Raw genomic sequence first — 17,348 nt, 5'->3', positions numbered from 1 at the left:
GCGGCGGTGGACGAACTTCCCCGATTACAGGGATGCAAGCGGAGACATCCGCCAGGTAAAAACTAAGCTAATCACTGCTGCTTTAATAACCATACTGGTGCAAAATTGATGGATGCGGACGCTCGCAGGCTCCTCCGCCTGTGCATGCCTACACCCATTATGTACCGGGTTTAGCAGCCTTAATGGAGTAGCAGAGTTTCATCTCAAGAAAAACAAAAAGTTTCCACCGATACTGCAAGTAATTGCTGACGTAACACCAATTTGTCCAAATCCTAACAACAGCGATAACTTAAATAACACAACGAAACCAGCAGGCAAAGAATGGAATGACAAGAATTACAAGCACCGTGTCGCAACTATCTTTTTTTTTCCGTAGCGACGACGACGGTTCAAGACCCACAGCAAGCCGACTTCTGTCCTGCTGCTGCACTGGCATCACCCTCCGTGTTGATCTTGATAGTCCCCCCCTGAAACCAACGAGATTACTGTAAGGCACTGCCCAACCGTCGCAAGCGCAAAGATGCTCTCAGAACTATGGGAATGATTGGGATACCTCAGTCTTGGAATCTGCCTCCGAGAGTCTCTGTTTGATGTCTCTTGCTATAGAGAAGAAAACCTGCTCGACATTCATGTTTGTCTTTGCACTCTGCGGGGACAGTAATATATAAAGGATTATGCGTGGGAAACAAATGTCAAGGTATCGGCAGTTGGGCACCAATGCTTAGAAAGATGCCATATAAATCAACATAAAATTTCACTGCTGTGCGGAGCTTAAATGCTACATGTAGCAAGGTTGAAGGTTGTGACTTTCACTAACCGCTTCAAAGAACTGGATCCCGTATTCATCGGCCAGGGCCTGGCCCTTTGAAGTGGGAACAGCCTGCATGAAAGCAATTGAGCAGATAAGAGAGATATGGATTCTTCCAAAGATAAGTGGGTGACAAACTGAATGTAAAATGTAAGCCATAATAATGCTGAGCATGTTTCTTTTTGTTTGCATGACATCTAAATGTATCAGAGTAACATCTGTAAAGCTTAAATCTAATTTAACAAATAGTAACATCTGCTTAGCCTGAATATAGTTCGGTTCGGTGAATATCTATTTTCTGCATTGCACATGAAACAAACCAGTCCGCAACATGAAGCTAAGATGAAACAGCTACAGAACAAACATGCCTAGAAACAGGCCAGGATACAAGAGTATACCCTTTTGCTTTCATCCATATCCGCTTTGTTCCCCACCAAAATTTTGCTCACGTTATCTGAAGCATGCTGTTCAATGTTTTTGATCCAATTTCTGATGTCTGCAAACAATGGAGATAATCAGAAAAAGGAAATTTTGCTCAATGTTATCTGAAGCACACAGGTCCATACTATTGAATGACGCCTCGTCCGTGACATCATAAACAAGTAAAATGCCCATCGCTCCCCTGTAGTAGGCTGCAAAGAAGAATTGCACATTTCACAAACTTCATCCATACAATCAGGAGGAGCCTACTCTTGCTTTGCTCAAAGTGCGGAACCATACCAGTAGTTATAGTCCGAAAGCGTTCTTGGCCAGCAGTATCCCAGATCTGCAACTTAATCCGCTTGCCATCCAACTCAACAGTCCTTATCTTGAAGTCAATACTGTTTCAAGAAACCCAGTCATGATTCATAACTTCATACAAGCATTACCATGTAGAATAATAATTCCCAAGCTAATATTTTTGTGATTTCTACAACAGTACATACCCAATAGTGGTGATGAAGCTAGTGGTGAAGGAGCCATCTGAGAACCGCAGAAGCAGACAACTTTTCCCAACACCTACGTAAGTAAATAAACTTTGTAAATGATTGATAATGGAACAACATAGAATGCTATAGTCTGTGCCAGAAAAACCTAAAGCTGGAATCCAGAAGTACATCGACTGGGAATACTCAGAGAGAAGACTAGTCACAACAAGGTAAAACCATAAATGCTCCTTTAGACATGAAATCGGAGAAATGCTGTGTAAGGCTAATAGGCTAAGCATCAGTTACAAGTTGCACATCGACATGAAAACAACAAGAGTATACATAACCAAAACATACAGGTATGGTAAGGTCACAGAAACAGGGGGAAAGCTAGTGGTTTGCTTAATCCTGGTTCAGTTATTTACACAGTTAAGGGGAAAAAGAAAATGAAATTCATTATCCTACTTGCACGATTCATACCAACCATGCGATTTCCGTAACACCGGGACAGGCAGTTACAGGAACAAGAGCTTGCTCCTGACTCCATGTGACGATCAATGTAATAACTACATCCTCACTTGTATCAGTTGCGCGATTACGTAGCTCCTATTGCTTCTATAATTTGCAAGCAGGAACAGGCTACTCCTGTTACAGAGCACGCACTAATCCAACGGAACACGAGAGGCTAGATTCTATCGCCCGTTCAAATTTCACACGGGCACACAGCAGCCTCCGCGAAAAATGATCTAGCGCGCCAGATCCCAACTGGCGCATCGAAATCAAACCGCCTAACGAATACGCCGCCAGATCCCGCGCGGATCGAGAGGCGAGGACGGGGGGGGCAGGGGGGGAGGGGGGCTCACCGCTGTCGCCGATGAGGAGGAGCTTGATGAGGTAGTCGTAGTCGGCCCGAGCCCTAGCCGGCGGCGCCGCCATCGCGCCCTAACTCCCAGGCCTGATCAAAAAAACCGCGACGAAATTAAATTAGATCAACGCGGCGAACGGGGAGCGAAAGGAACGGCGCGACGGACGGACCGAGCGAGGCGGGGACGGCTTCGCTCGCGCGCGCGCGTGCTCCGATGCGGCGGCGGCGTTCGTCCGATCGATCTCCGCTTCGTCCGTCTCTCTCTCTCTCTCTCTCCCCGCGCGAGCAGCGGCGCGTGGGCGAGGCCGGAGAGGAGGGGAGGGAGGCGAGGAGAGGGGGGCTGGGCTGGGTTGGGTTGGGTTTGATCGATGGATCGATCGGCGGCGCGGGTGGGGTGGTGGTCGAAGCGGGCCAGCCCACCTGTGGACTTTCTCTAAACCACCTATTCATCGCTCGACGAACCTCGCACAGGGGGCGTGCTATATTAACCAGGCCTATTAAGCGGCTAATACTGTTTTTTTCCTCTCTCTCTCTCTCTCTCTCTCTCTCTCTCTCTCTCTCTCTCTCTCTCTCTCTCTCTCTGACGTTTTCCTGGTTTTTATTCGGAATTTTTTACCTTTTATATTTATTTAATATTCCTTTTTATTTTTATTTCCTAAAAAGATTATTCAAGAGTATTTGTGAAAATACACGATGCACATTTTTAAAAGAGATGACAAGCATTCCTTCTTTTCATTTCTATAAATATACTTTTTATACATCTACATTATAAAAAATATGCAATGGTTTTTAAAAATATTTTTTTGACACATAAACCTTCTCTTTATTAAACTGTTACAATAGTAGCATCAGATACAACCAACAGTAAGACTTCCCTGGGTGGGGAATCCAACCATACATGAGGGGGTGAGAATTTAGCAAGCCTAGCTAACTCATGGTCTACACGATTATTCTCTCTACAGCAGTGCTCATACAAGGTATGGGAAAAATCAAGAGACATAAAGTAGCAGTCATCAAAGATGGCACTAGCTACTGAAGATGAAAATCCCTTCTTTAGTGCCCCTATTACCTCCAAACTATCCGAATTCAGTTCGATTCTATTGCAGCCTGCTGTACGAGCCAAGTTCAAACCAAACCTGACCGCAATGGCTTCTATCGTGAGTGCATCATAACAGATATTCAATTTTTTATTTGCAGCCGCTATGAACTTGCCGTTATGATCTCGGATGACAGCTCCAACCGAGCCTTCGAGTGTGTCAGCATCGAAACCCGCATCCACATTAAGCTTGACGCAATCATGCCTCGGTCTGACCCGGCCATCAAGGCGTACTCGCGCCTTAGGTGAATAAGCTGAGATAAAATTCGCCACAATTGCTCGAACTGAGAGATTAATTTGGGATGCAGTTTGCGGTGTCCCCCCATGCGTATGCTTTCTCCTTTCCCACCACAAATACCAGCAGCAAGTTGCAATTGTTTCCTTCAGCTTCGGAAGTCCAAGGATCTGGACAAAGTTCTCAAGCAAATTTAGAAGAAAATCCAAAACCCTCTCCCCAGACTTATCCATAAGCAAACCTTGCTTTATCACATCGTACAGACCAAAGCAGTTTCCAAACCTCCACTGCCACCGGGCACTCAAACAGAAAGTGTCGAATTGTTTTAGGGCCATTCTTACAAACTGGACAAAGTGGTGAAATTTTGATATGCCTATCAGACAAGCTCGCACGACAGGGAATTGAACTATTGAGCGCTCTCCAAATGAAAATTTTGACTTTCCCCAGGCAGTTCAGAGACCAAATAGACTCCCAAGTGGGCGTAGTTGAGGTCGAGCTGCCAACTTGTTGTAAACGTTGCCCGAATTGACTATCCCAAACTGCGTGATAGGCAGATCTTACTGAAAAAACACCCGTTTTTGTATAGCTCCAAGCCACAAAATCGGCCATCTCATAAATTGGCAGTGGGATGGAGAGAATTCTTTGAACATCCACACCACAAAAGGTTTGGTTCACCAGCAACGTGTCCCAATCCCCTGTCGCCGGTTCAATAAGTTCTTCAGCCTCCATTCCAAAATAAAGTGTCGTGGTTTTAGTTCAACGTAGTGAACAATTTTTACACGATGAATTTTTTTAACTGTTTACCACTATATTTTTAATACTTTTCATGTTACAAATCGAGTGAGGTTATTAACCGAGCTTGATTTACTAATATTCATGCATTGGAAGAGGGAGGGGCGTACCCTTACCCCTTTTCCTCCCCTGATTACACTTAGGGTTCATTTGGTTGCTAGGAAAATAAAACTATGGGCACACAGCCTCGGGGAGAATTTTCCACAACAAATGGTATCCCAAACCCGGGTAAAGGAGGAGGGTTGTGATAGGCTTGGCAAGCCAACGTAAAAACTCATCCACTCTTATGGAGATGAAACCCAAAAGAGACAGGGGCGCGTGGAAGCTTGCTATCCATGTACCAGAGCCATGAGTTGGTTGCGAGATCTTATGGGTTTCACCTCTAGCCTACCCCAACTTGTTTGGGACTAAAGGCTTTGTTGTTGTTGTTGTTGTTGTTGTTGTTGTTGTTGTTGTTGTTGTTGTTGCTGTTGCTGCTGCTGCTGCTGCTGCTGCTGATGATGATGCTGTTGTTGTTGTTGTTGTTGTTGTTGTTGTTGTTGTTGTAAATGGTATCCCTACCACCACATGGGACATATCCCCACCATTCACATTGGCCAAATGGAAATCAAGGGAGGAAGAAAATCCCTAACAAACATGTATCAGGATAACGTCCATGAATTAGAAAAATGATGCACAATAATACTGCAGATATCATCTTCATCACACCTTCATTACAGTGTCATTTCCAGAAATATTATATGGAACAAAATGATAGTTTTTTTAATGAGAGCTTGATCCCAAAGGACCCAAAACCTGAATTAATACTTATCATAGCGGACTACTATTGCCCCTTCGAAAATAGTGATTTTCACTGCCTTCACAGTCGATTAGTGTGTACCCTTTCGTTTGGTTTACAGGTGACTCGAGTTGAACGCAGTTGTAGCCCACCACAGTGTGATGACAGATAAACTTAGGGTAATACTTCGTCTCGTCCCCATAGCTGCAGTCATGCGCCGCCTCTTGCGTCCGTCAGTTCATGCTGCCTCACTGAGCTCACGTTTGGGCGGATCTATTTCCCCACTTTCCCTGATTCTTGTGCCTGATTCCTATTGGATTCCGTGTCAGAGATCACGGCAGGAAATTATAACCAGTTCCCTTTTTTACGAGGACACGAACTGGAAATAATAAACGCAATTGGGTCCTAATCAACTCTGGAATGGAACAAATGATACTAAGATAACTGATATAGCGACGACATTGCCAAGATAGTCTGGTATTATTGTGTCGAGTGGAGGTACATATGGCACTATGACTTTAGTAACCCAAAGGTGAAAGGATGTGAGCTAACTTCCAACCGCTGCTACTTCGTCTCGGAAGTCTATCCCCTTGATTCACAGAAATGAAATAATTAGAAGTTATACAACACAATATTAACCTACATGAAACATTAGGAGTGGGTATACAAGAATTCAATGATCGACAATTTCAGCAAGTTATCAAGTACCATCCCAACAACGAACAAATCACACAAGTGAAATCCGCTAGCAATAACAATTATCAAGTACTATGCTACCAATACATATATATGCTAGATCAATGGAACTATTTTCAACTATGTTGATGGGCAAGTTAAATTTAACAACTATTTTCATCAATTGTACTAATTCACAAATATTGATCTAACAAACATACTCCTTTTTAAAAATGAAATTAGTTGTTACCAATAGAAAGGGTGGTTGGCTAACCAACCATAGAATGACCGTGATGGATCACTTTGCATCAGTAGTGACAACAATTGATCACTAGAGTGTAGACCTCTAGTTAGTAGTTTTTCTGATATCAACTACAAATTTATTAATTTGTCGTGCTTCATTCAACAAAGACAAGAAATGAACGACCCAAAACATAGAGAAAATGGAGGAGTAGACATGTAATTAACTTGCAAGAAATGAAGCATTTTCAGAGGAGTGCTGGCCCTAATTTATGACAACCGTCAACACCAAGAAAACAAAAACAATTATGTAGTGCAACCTATAAACACATTGCATTACATTACCAAAAGCAAAACCACAAAAAATGGCTTAATTGCTTTGATTTTGAAACTATAATTGAAGACAAACAATGAGTTTAAAATAGGGAAAACTTGAGATGGCCTAAGGATTGGTTAACATGCAATGGTAGCCATTGACATGGGCTTGCAGTGGCATAATATTATAGGACGTTGCCCTGTAACTTTTGACATAATGTATAAAATTATGTATGTTGCACATTATTTCCAGAAAAACACAGCAGATGTTGCACATATCAGTCAAAAATCCATACTAGAAAAACAAAGCAGATGTTGCACATATCAGTCAAAAATCCATACTCTAGAAAAATCAATGCAATCTTGCAGAAAACGTATATTTTAAGACATTCTGCAATGGTCCCGATACTAACACACGATACGTCAAGAAAGTATATAGAGTTATACAAATACAGAAGAAATTCAGCTTGGTCGCAAAGCACCCAAGAGGAACAAGCTCCAGGATGCCAAACACCCCAGAGTAATAAGCTTCTCAACTTTTCACTTCCACTTATAACTGTGAAGAACTAAAACTGATGCACCGAATGCAATGGCAAGGGCACACAAAGTGCCCAAGCCATTCACTCTCAAATCCCACCAAAGCAACGAAAGCTATGGAGGATTATGAGAGGAAGAACAAGGAGAACACAAAAGAACTCCAAAATCTAGATCCACAAAGTTCCCCTCACATATAAGAGAAAATGATTGGTGGAAATATAGATGTAGGTCTCCTCTCTCTTTTCCCTCAAAAAGAATCAAGAATCATATAAGGAATAGAGAGTTAGCAAACTCGAAGAGGTCAGCAATGGTGGTGATTGGGGGGGGGGGGGGGCTTGCAAGAGAGTTAGGGTTGAAGGTGAAAGAAGAGGGTATAAATACCCCCAAGAAAAATGTGGCCGTTGCACACAACCGCCACCCCCGGGCACTCGGACCCAACAAAGAAAAAGCCATACAACCCAGGGCACCCGGACACACAAGGGCCAGGCACCCGGAGGGGGCCGAGAGGAGGTGGCGGAGGAGCCCGGGCACCCGGGGTGATCAGATGAGGTTCGGGAGGGGGCCCGGGTGACCCCGGGCACCCGGACAGGTCAGAGAGGTGTCTATGGAGGGGCTCAGGTGATCTCGGGCACCCGCAGTAGGCAGAGAGATGCGGGAGCTGGTAAAATTGAAACGGTCACAACTTTTGCAAATGAACTCTGAATTCGACGAAATTAAGTTTGTTGGAAAGCTAAAGACAAGGTCTAACACAATCTTAATAGAAATATCAAGAAATAGCAATTGAGAAACTACCTAAAATAAAATGGTGAGAACCCTTTCTCAAATAAGAAAGACCGGTAAAAACTCGAGCTTGAGACATGATGGTAGTACATAATTAGCCGCTTATTAAACCTGATGATGCAAATCCTCTAACGAAAAGAAAAAACTTTGTAACTTCATACCCCCTCCGTATCAATTAGCCTAAAAATACGTCTTATATTTTGTTACAGAGGTAGTATAATATATGTATGGGGCACCTTTCTTCCACCCATACCGCTGTCGGTGTGGTCTAAGATCTCGGAGCCGGCAACGAGTTCAACCTTGCACAAAGGAAACAGTCAAGCTGCACTACTTCTACCCAACTGACAGGCACAAGCCACTACATCGCTGCTGAAACTGTAGGCAGTACGCGTATGTGTCTTCAGAAATGTGGGGTGTCAGGAACTGAGAGTTTTACAGCACCAACAGTGGAGTTGAGCCCATCACATACCACACACTATAAATCAATTAATCGACTCCGGTTTGCGCTGAAAGACATAATCTGAGAGATAACTTGCCTGACCAACCACACAATCAAAAGAAATGAAAGAATAAAGGATGCAATGCAGTGCTGCTGTCTTTTTTTTTTGAAACAAGGCAAAAGGCTTGCCATTTTCATTGAATAAGAAGAAGGTTTAAGAGTCTAGGCCAAAAGACCAGGTTACAAGCATCACTCTCGCGGCATTATATTACACAAATATTTCGCCCCGGCAAGGCACCACAGCGAAGTTTCCGCTTTGACGCGAGTCACAAGCACCCCGACCGGAATTGCCGTGCTGCGGAACACACGTGCATTTCGCGTGCTGCTGTCTTTTGATTTGAGTCAGTAAGTGATGACCTTTCTGTCTGTAGGAGAGTTATGATTACATTGATCAGCACCTGGATCATGTCAATGGATTCCCATGGCACTGCGCATATAAGCAAAACACTTGCCCTGCAATAAAAATGGGCATACATGCTCAAAACCATCTCCCCAGCTCAAACTTTGCTCTCTTCTAAACAGCTATAGCATGAAGAACTGTCAACCAAGAAGAAGAGATCATGACAAGCTGCAGTCACCATTCCCATTCGTACGCACCACTAAAAGCTCACAACGCTGCAGCTCGATAAACCACAAGCTCCCACCACTACTTAGATTATTCTAGCCCAAGCAAAAGAAATTCTGTAAGCAAATCGAAACCGAAAAACTTTGAACAGTGGAGCCTGACTGCAATACATGTCTGCAGTGTGCCCCGAAGCGACCTCACTCAGGCGGCGTGCATCTGCATCCAACATCTTCTCACGATAGAAAGAAGACAGCATCTAAATTCAGTAAACTGAAGACGGAGTTTGGGTGGATTAGACTAAAACACTATTTCCAGGTAAACATTCCCTGTTCAACAAGTAGTACAGCCTATGTGCATGCCATGTCTTCTCTAGTTGGCACAGAGAATGAATACACCCAATGACCACAGTAGCCAAGCTTTTAAGTCAAAAGGCTGCTGCTACCTGAAAGAACGATTGGAATCAGGAAAGCACCACAACCGAGTCTAATCAAATAAGTATGCAGGGCATCTTCCGCTCTGTTGATGTTACTGATTAGCCCCTGAAGGCAAAGCATGTATAGAATGTCAGTACAGAGGAGGCAAGGATCATCAAGCCCTCCGGAATTCGACTGATATGCTGTACCATGCGCGTAATGGAATTAAACCCAATAAATAATGCTACATGGACCATTATCACCTCCTTTGCTTCCCAGGTCTTTTTGCTTGTGCTACCAGATGAACAGCAACTAGCTCATGTCACCTCTAATTATCTACTCAACCAAAACATGTGATTGCGTGCAAACAGGACTGACACAAATCAAAGAAAGAAGGGAAAATAACTCAAGTGTGTCAACCGCAACGGCAACTTGTTAACTCCAAGAGTCCAAGTTTAACATGTATCTGTAGATATTGGCATAAAATGTATCCAATGGCTAGAACTTCAGTCCTAACAGCCCTCAAGATATATAATGCATCTAAAGTTCATTTAATATTGCAAAGGAAACAGCATGACCTATCTTTCTGTGCTTGAAAAAGCTCAAGTAATATAAGGCTTTCAAAAGGGGAGTTAACCAAAATTCTGAGTATCCGTGGAACAGCCAAGTATTTTTTGTAACAGAAACAGCTAGCGCCAATGGAAATGCTAGGTCGGGGCACTTCCCCTCTGCAAGCGGCAGCATATTCTTTAGCGCGGTGCGGGGCAGCTTCCTTATGAGGGCATATGAAATTTTTCGATGAAAACCTTCTGGGCCACCATGGAAACTGTATTGTAGCTCAGGTCGCACTTGAGCAATCCATTTCCTTGAGAAACTTTACACCATAGTATCAGGGCCTGAACTGGCCCTCTAGTTCTGACGAACTATGACAGATGTAAATGATGAGACTAATTCATTGTTGACCATGCTATAGTCCCAAATAGATTACCTTATCAAATTTGAAAATTTTCTCAGCGGAAGTAAAATCAGGTACAGGATTCAGGAACAAAGATATTCAACCTTAGAAGGATAATGGGGAAAAAAAATCAAAAGGCCTCTGGGTTCTGGTTTCACAAGAAAATTGGTCTACTCACATATTCACTTTCATTATCCTAAATGGAAGTTGGAAACACAAATATATTCATGGACTCTCGATTCCAGAGATTGTAGGCGATGCTTTCACGTCTACTTAACGACGAACATCATTACATCAACACCACAGGGTTCATGAATTAAACTATCAATTCATTAGGCATTAGCAACAAGCAAACCAGCATGTGGAATGCGTACTACAGCAAAAAATCAATCTCTATTTAGGAAAAAAACACACTAATGTGAATTACCAGTTTACTAGGAATGGTAAAAACTCTGTCATAGTCATACACAGTTACCAATTTCCACAGCACGTCCTTGCTTCATGTAATTCTGAAATTAGTTGGCACTAGCCCTTTGCAAGCATCAGCATAGTCTTCAGCTAAGCAGGGTGCAGCTTCCTTGTGAGGGCATATGTACTTCTCTATGAATAACTTCTCACTCAATGCGACTGCGGAATACAAGTCTCGATCAGGACCTAGCAATCCATTTGCCTTAAGAAACTTCACAACGTAGCACCGGGGCCTTAACCGGCCCTCCAGGCTGTACAAAAGCATTACCGGGCGATGAGCAATGTATGCCGGCTCCAACCCCAAATCAGAGATCAGGAACTCTGACTTTCTCTGCAGAAACTCCTTAGCCCTATTCAGCACCATTGGAGCCTTAGAAATAGCAATGCGCACCTCAGCATCCGACCACCTGAACGTTTTCTTCAAGTGCTCCAATTTGGCGGCGATTTTCTCTTCGCTGACAAATGTAACAGCATTCAGCGCATGCCCGAACATCCCAGATCTACGGGGTACACCCAGACCTTCGACGCACACTACCATCGCCCGGACACGCTCTGCGTTGCAGGTGAGGAGCCATGGCTGAGCATGGCACAGCTTGGCAATATCACAAGGACCAAGCCCAAACTCTCGCAGGACCGCGATGTTGGGCTTGATAACCCTCTAGACGTTGGACGAGAGAATGTAGGATTTGCGCTTGATAGCAGAGAGGAGATTCTCGTAGGACCCGAGGAGGCACAAGCAGTACTGCAGATTGGTGACCACGGATCTACAGCGGAAGTGATTGCCGGCAACCGAGACGAGGCGCGCGATGTCAGAACGCGAGAGACCGAGGCCGGTGAGCTCGACGACGTTGGGGGCCAGTATTGTCTCCACGCCGGCGCAGAGGAACTTGGGATCCCTGGCGACGAGGGCGGCCACGTCGGCGCCGGGGAGGCCGAGGCCGGCGAGGAAGGCGAGGACGGCGTCAGGCTTGGAGGGGGACTTGAGGTGGGAGAGCTTCGCGGACGCCTTGAGGGCCTGCGCTCGGGTGAGGCCGCAGGTGGAGACGAGGTAATCCTCGACGGCGAAGCTAGGGTTTGGGGAGACGACGGGCGCGGCGGCAGAGAGGAGGCGGTGGAGCTGGGAGATAGGAGAGGAGGAGGGGGACGAGAGGAGCTGGGAGAGGGCACGGGAACGGAGGCGGAGGCAGAGCATGGCGGCGCGACGGCGCGGTGGCGCCGGCGGCGAGGTAAAGGGGAACGCACGACGGCCGGTTTGGTGCGGGAATGAGGAGCCGGGCACAAGATTTCCGTGGGTGCTCTTGCTCTGGTTCGACCCCAAGTGAAGTGGGCCCCACACGTCAGTCTCATCTCATGCTCGCTGGCCCATACCATGTACAAGATCGGAATCGCGCCTTGGCGCGAGGGTGCCGGTCTCAACGATGTGGCAAAACAAGTAATGGTCAAGTTAATAGAACACCAGGCTTTATTAGGATATAACAGAATAAAGAAAAGAACAAACATTCGTGTAGTACAATATATCTCCATAGTCACCAGAATAATAGCACAACACATTTGAAAGATGTGTTCATATACAAGGCAACTAAAGAATGTAATGTTCATACACGGTAGATATCGAGCACAAAAGGATGGATAGATGTGACAAAGGGTACATGTTCACACGGTGCATCACAGGAGCTAGTGGCATCGAATGAAAGTCCACTCCCATGGTTCATGAATCCAAACAAAATAGGGACTTGTAATCTAAAAGCTCCTAGATCACAATAATTTTTTGTCAATAAACAAAAGTAACCATCAGTTTCCGAAACCCCACTATGTATTAGTAAACATATGGTTGTCACATAAAAGTCTTCATCCCAAAGAAATCAAAAACAATATTTATGGTTGCTTGTTACGACCATGCCAATAATACAACACATACATCAAGTAGTCCAACTCTAATAGGGAAATGACACACTATCTTCCCATGAAAGGTTACTAGCACAAATGTCGGCGCGTTGCAACGGAAGAAAACACTTGGTTCTATGAATCAAAATTGGCCAGGTCAAACATGGGCTAGACACGTGCTAGTGCTCGAAATCTTCTATCTAAAGCTTCCATGCCCAACAGCGTCGATGCTCACACAACTATAGGTTCGACTCTGACGCTAGGCATGCTTTGTTTTGGGCAAACGATTATGCATGTATCTGTTTTAACAACAACATGTAAGTAAAAGAAGCATAATCCACAATACCACATTCTCTAGAAAAACCAACTATGCATAAGAGCACAAACTTTCTGCACAATAACACGATCTCCACAAAAAAACAACCACGTCATTTATATATGTATAGACACAGAAAATAGTGAAGTGAAAATTCTTCACGGTGAATGCAAATTGATACTTTTGGATTTTTTGGATAAATAAATGATTATGATGGCACAACCAATATATGCACATAAGATGATTCTAGGTAAGGTAATTGTGTAGCCAAGCAATGAAACATGGCACGGAACTTATAAAAATCTCACATGAAAACTATTAAAATCAATCTGTATCTCTAGCAAAGCTCGCTTCCATCTCAATAATCTATCAAAAATCATAAGCACCAGGAAATAAATTGCCCAAGCCAAATAAAACAAAGTGAGAAATCCTTGTAGTACGTATAATAAGATAAAGACAGTTGCATACACATACGACCATTGATGTCAATGTTCTGCATTTCCTAATTATGTACTCGGAGAATAAGTGGTAGAAAGTATATAAATAAAAATATGATAAAACTGCACATGATTCTTAAGTAGCTCTCTAGTAGGTGACTAAAAAATGTGCTCTCTCTAGAGACATAGAAGCAAGAGTAGTTAAGTGCTAAAGCTTCGCGCTGCAGCTTCAACACAATACTAATAAATTTAGTCTAAGCTAGCTTTGTTGGTATATACTGTGAAAATGCAAAACTAAAGATTAGAAAGATTAGAAAATATGCCATCGATAGTGAGGCTTGGTATCATTATGTTGTTGGATCAATTGTTACCGTAGTTGAGATCTTGATCGCATTTGTTGTTGCATTTAAATGCTTTAGCTAGAGAGTTTGTATGTTGTTTTATGATAATAAGTGTTGTATGAACTTTATGTATGAACTTATATTAATTTGGTCTATTCGGTGCTGTGTAATGAAGATGAGCCGACAATGGATGTACGATGACTGATGCTCTCCCTAGTTCGTTAATGGCGTGCATACTTTTCTGCTTGCGGCTGAGGCAAACAAGTGGGCGGATGGTTTTATGTTTTGTCCATGTGCTGGCTGTAAGAATGATCGGAATTACTCTAAGTCAAAAACCATTCACTGGCACCTATTTGAGTCCGGTTTCATGCCTCACTATAGTGTTTGGATCAAGCACGGAGAAAGGGGGGTTATGATGGAAGACAATGAAGAAGAAAAAGACGACAACAACTATCCTGGCCATGGGTTCCCTGAATACGATGGTACAACAATGTGGGAAGAAGGTGAGCCGGCAATGCGGGAAGAAGCTGAAGAAGAGGCATCAGATGAGCCCGCTGATGATCTAGGTCGGGCCATTGCCGATGCAAAGAGAAACTGCGCAAGTGAAAAGGAGAAGAAGAAGTTGCAGCGCATGTTAGAGGATCACAAGAAATTGTTGTACCCGAATTGCGAAGCTGACAAGAAAAAGCTGAGCACCACACTGGAATTGCTGCAATGGAAGGCAGAGAACGGTGTATCTGACAAGGGATTTGGAAAGTTGCTGATAATGTTAAAGAAGATGCTTCCAAAGGACAATAAATTTCCCGAGAGTACGTACGAAGCAAAGAAGGTTGTCTGCCCTCTAGGATTAGAGGTGCAGAAGATACATGCATGCCCTAATGACTGCATCCTCTACCGCGGTGAGTACGAGGATTTGAACGTGTGCATGGTATGCGGTGCATTGCGCTATAAGATCAGCCGCGATGACCCTGGTGATGTCGAGGGCGAGCGCCCCAGGAAGAAGATTCCTGCCAAGGTGATGTGGTATGCTCCTATAATACCATGGTTGAAACGTTTTTTCCAAAACAAAGAGAATGCCAAGTTGATGCGATGGCACAGAGAAGACCGTAAGAAAGACGGGGAGTTGAGAGTACCCGCTGACGGGTCGCAGTGGAGAAAAATCGAGAGGAAGTGGGGGGACTTTGCAGGTGACGCAAGGAACGTATGGTTTGGTCTAAGTGCAGATGGTACCCGCTGATGATCTTTGCATGACCCTGCTTGGCTTCTTGGGCGTGTATGGAAAGACAAAAGATACACTGGAGGCACGGGAGGACCAGCAACATATGCACGTAAAGGACGGCATACATCAGGGTCATGCCAGCTACACTCTTACCAAAGAAGAGAAGGAAATCTTCTTTGAATGCCCGCTCAGTATGAAGGTACCGTCTAGTTTCTCATCGAATATAAAGGGAATAATAAATACGACAGAGAAAAAGTTCCAGAACCCAAAGTCTCATGACTGCCACGTGATTATGACGCAACTGCTTCCGGATGCATTGAGGGGGCTTCTATCGAAAAACGTTCGATTAGCCATTGTGAAGCTATGTGCATTCCTCAATGCAATCTCTCAGAAGGTAATCGATCCAGAAATCATACCAAGGTTAGAGAATGATTTGGTGCAATGTCTTGTCAGTTTCGATTTGGTGTTCCCACCATCCTTCTTCAACATCATGACGCACGCCCTAGTTCACCTATGCGAAGAGATTAACGTTCTGGGTCCTGTATTTCTACACAATATGTTCCCCTTTGAGAAGTTCATGGGAGTCTTAAAGAAATATGTTCATAACTGTGCTAGGCCAGAAGGAAGCATCTCCAAGGGCCATGAAAATTAGGAGGTCATTGAGTTTTGTATTGACTTTATTCATGACCTTAAGCCGATTGGTGTTCCTGGATCGCGTCATAAGGGAAGACCGGGTGGAAATGGCATGCTAGGACCGAAACAAATAATATGTATGGACGGGCTTTCTCTCACTCAAGCACACTACACAGTTCTACAAAATTTCACCTTGGTGGCTCCGTATATGGAGGAACACAAGAATATTCTATGCTCCAAACACCCGGAACAGTCTGACGACTGGATACACGTGAACAAACGGGGACTTTCGCCGGTTGGTTGCAGCCATGCATGACGCCGCTGTTGAGGATGACCTGTATTTGCTGTCCTAGTTACCATCTTCAAATATAATGACTTTCAAAGGGTACGAGATAAATGGGAATACATTTTACACGATCGCCCAAGATAAGAAGAGCATCAACCAAAACAGTGGTGTCCGCTTTGATGCAGCAACCTGTTAGAATACCGTTTAACCTTCTGTAATCTAACCTTCCCTCTATCTCTTCTTCTCGTTTCCTATTCTGATTCCTCATGTATCGATGAGTCCTAGCGATCATCGTAGACTTGTACGTCACGACAGGGGCTGTTCCTGTCTTCCATAAATAAACACACGCGGCTCCCATCGGGAGTAGGAACGCTTCCACCACATCTTACATGGTATACAGAGCCACACTCTTCCACAACATCTAGTGATACAGAAAAACAAATCTCTCGCTATCGATCGTACCATGGCGTCCTCCTCGAGCGCTACCTGCCTCAATCTCGGTGCTCCACCAACCGAGAGGCTGACAAGGGGGAACTACCTCCTCTAGAAGGCGCAAGTCTTGCCGGCCCTGCGAGGTGCGCAGGTGACCGGCCTGTTAGACGGCAGCGACGCCGCACCGCCAAAAACAGCGCAGATCGAGCAAGCTGACAAGACCACGGCGATAGGGCCAAATCCCTTGTATGGGCCGTGGCTTTCGAAGGACCAGGAGGTTCTGAGCTACCTGCTGAATTCGCTCTCGCAAGAAATTCTTGCACAGGTCATCGGTAAGGAGAATACCTTCGACCTCTGGACTGCTCTCACGACATTATTCGCCTCACAATCTCAGTCCAGGATAACCAATCTGCGAATCGCTATCTCCAACACCAAGAAGGGCAGCATGTTAAGCAATGCTTTCATCACCAAGATGAAGAGCCTCGGCGACGAGCTTGCCGCGGCTGGGCGCCCTATGAGTGATCCAGAGATGGTTGACTACATCCTCGCTGGTCTTGATCGGGACTATGATCCCATCGTTGCAGCAGTCGGCGCCATCAAGAACTCCATCACCGTTGACGATTCGCGCAAATCTCGGCCTTTGATCAAAGGATGGAGATGCTAAGTGATGGACCAGCAGGGTTTCATTCGTCAGCAAACGCCATCTACAGAGGGCGAGGTCAGTACCGCGGCAGAGGAGGTCGTGGGCGAAGTAACAGAGGGGGACGCGGTCGTGGGAACTGCCCTTCTCCCTCTCCTACTCGTGGGAGGCCATCAGCGTCCTCGGCCACAACCACAACAACATCAACAGCAAGAAGGAGACTACCCAGAG

At 44.7% G+C, this 17,348-nt stretch overlaps 1 protein-coding gene and 1 pseudogene across 1 annotated transcript; both read right to left on the bottom strand.

Moving 5' to 3' along the window:
- Positions 1 to 203: 203 nt before the first annotated feature.
- LOC123105657 (ras-related protein RABE1c) lies at positions 204 to 2,933 on the bottom strand. Its single transcript, XM_044527759.1, has 9 exons — positions 2,752 to 2,933; positions 2,580 to 2,671; positions 1,735 to 1,807; positions 1,529 to 1,629; positions 1,375 to 1,440; positions 1,207 to 1,304; positions 818 to 880; positions 554 to 646; positions 204 to 467 (listed from the first exon to the last, which is right to left on the bottom strand). Exons 2-9 carry the CDS (start codon positions 2,650 to 2,652, stop codon positions 390 to 392), a joined length of 645 nt encoding a protein of 214 aa, XP_044383694.1. The 5' UTR covers positions 2,653 to 2,671; positions 2,752 to 2,933; the 3' UTR covers positions 204 to 389.
- A 7,699-nt stretch (positions 2,934 to 10,632) lies between these two features.
- LOC123105656 (uncharacterized) lies at positions 10,633 to 12,242 on the bottom strand (annotated as a pseudogene).
- Between the last annotated feature and the right edge of the window lie 5,106 nt (positions 12,243 to 17,348).

The sequence above is a fragment of the Triticum aestivum genome, chromosome 5A (assembly GCF_018294505.1).
Source record: "Triticum aestivum cultivar Chinese Spring chromosome 5A, IWGSC CS RefSeq v2.1, whole genome shotgun sequence".
NCBI lineage: Eukaryota > Viridiplantae > Streptophyta > Magnoliopsida > Poales > Poaceae > Triticum > Triticum aestivum.
Note: the sequence above shows the minus strand (reverse complement) of the source record. Positions and strands in the feature narration are given on the sequence as shown.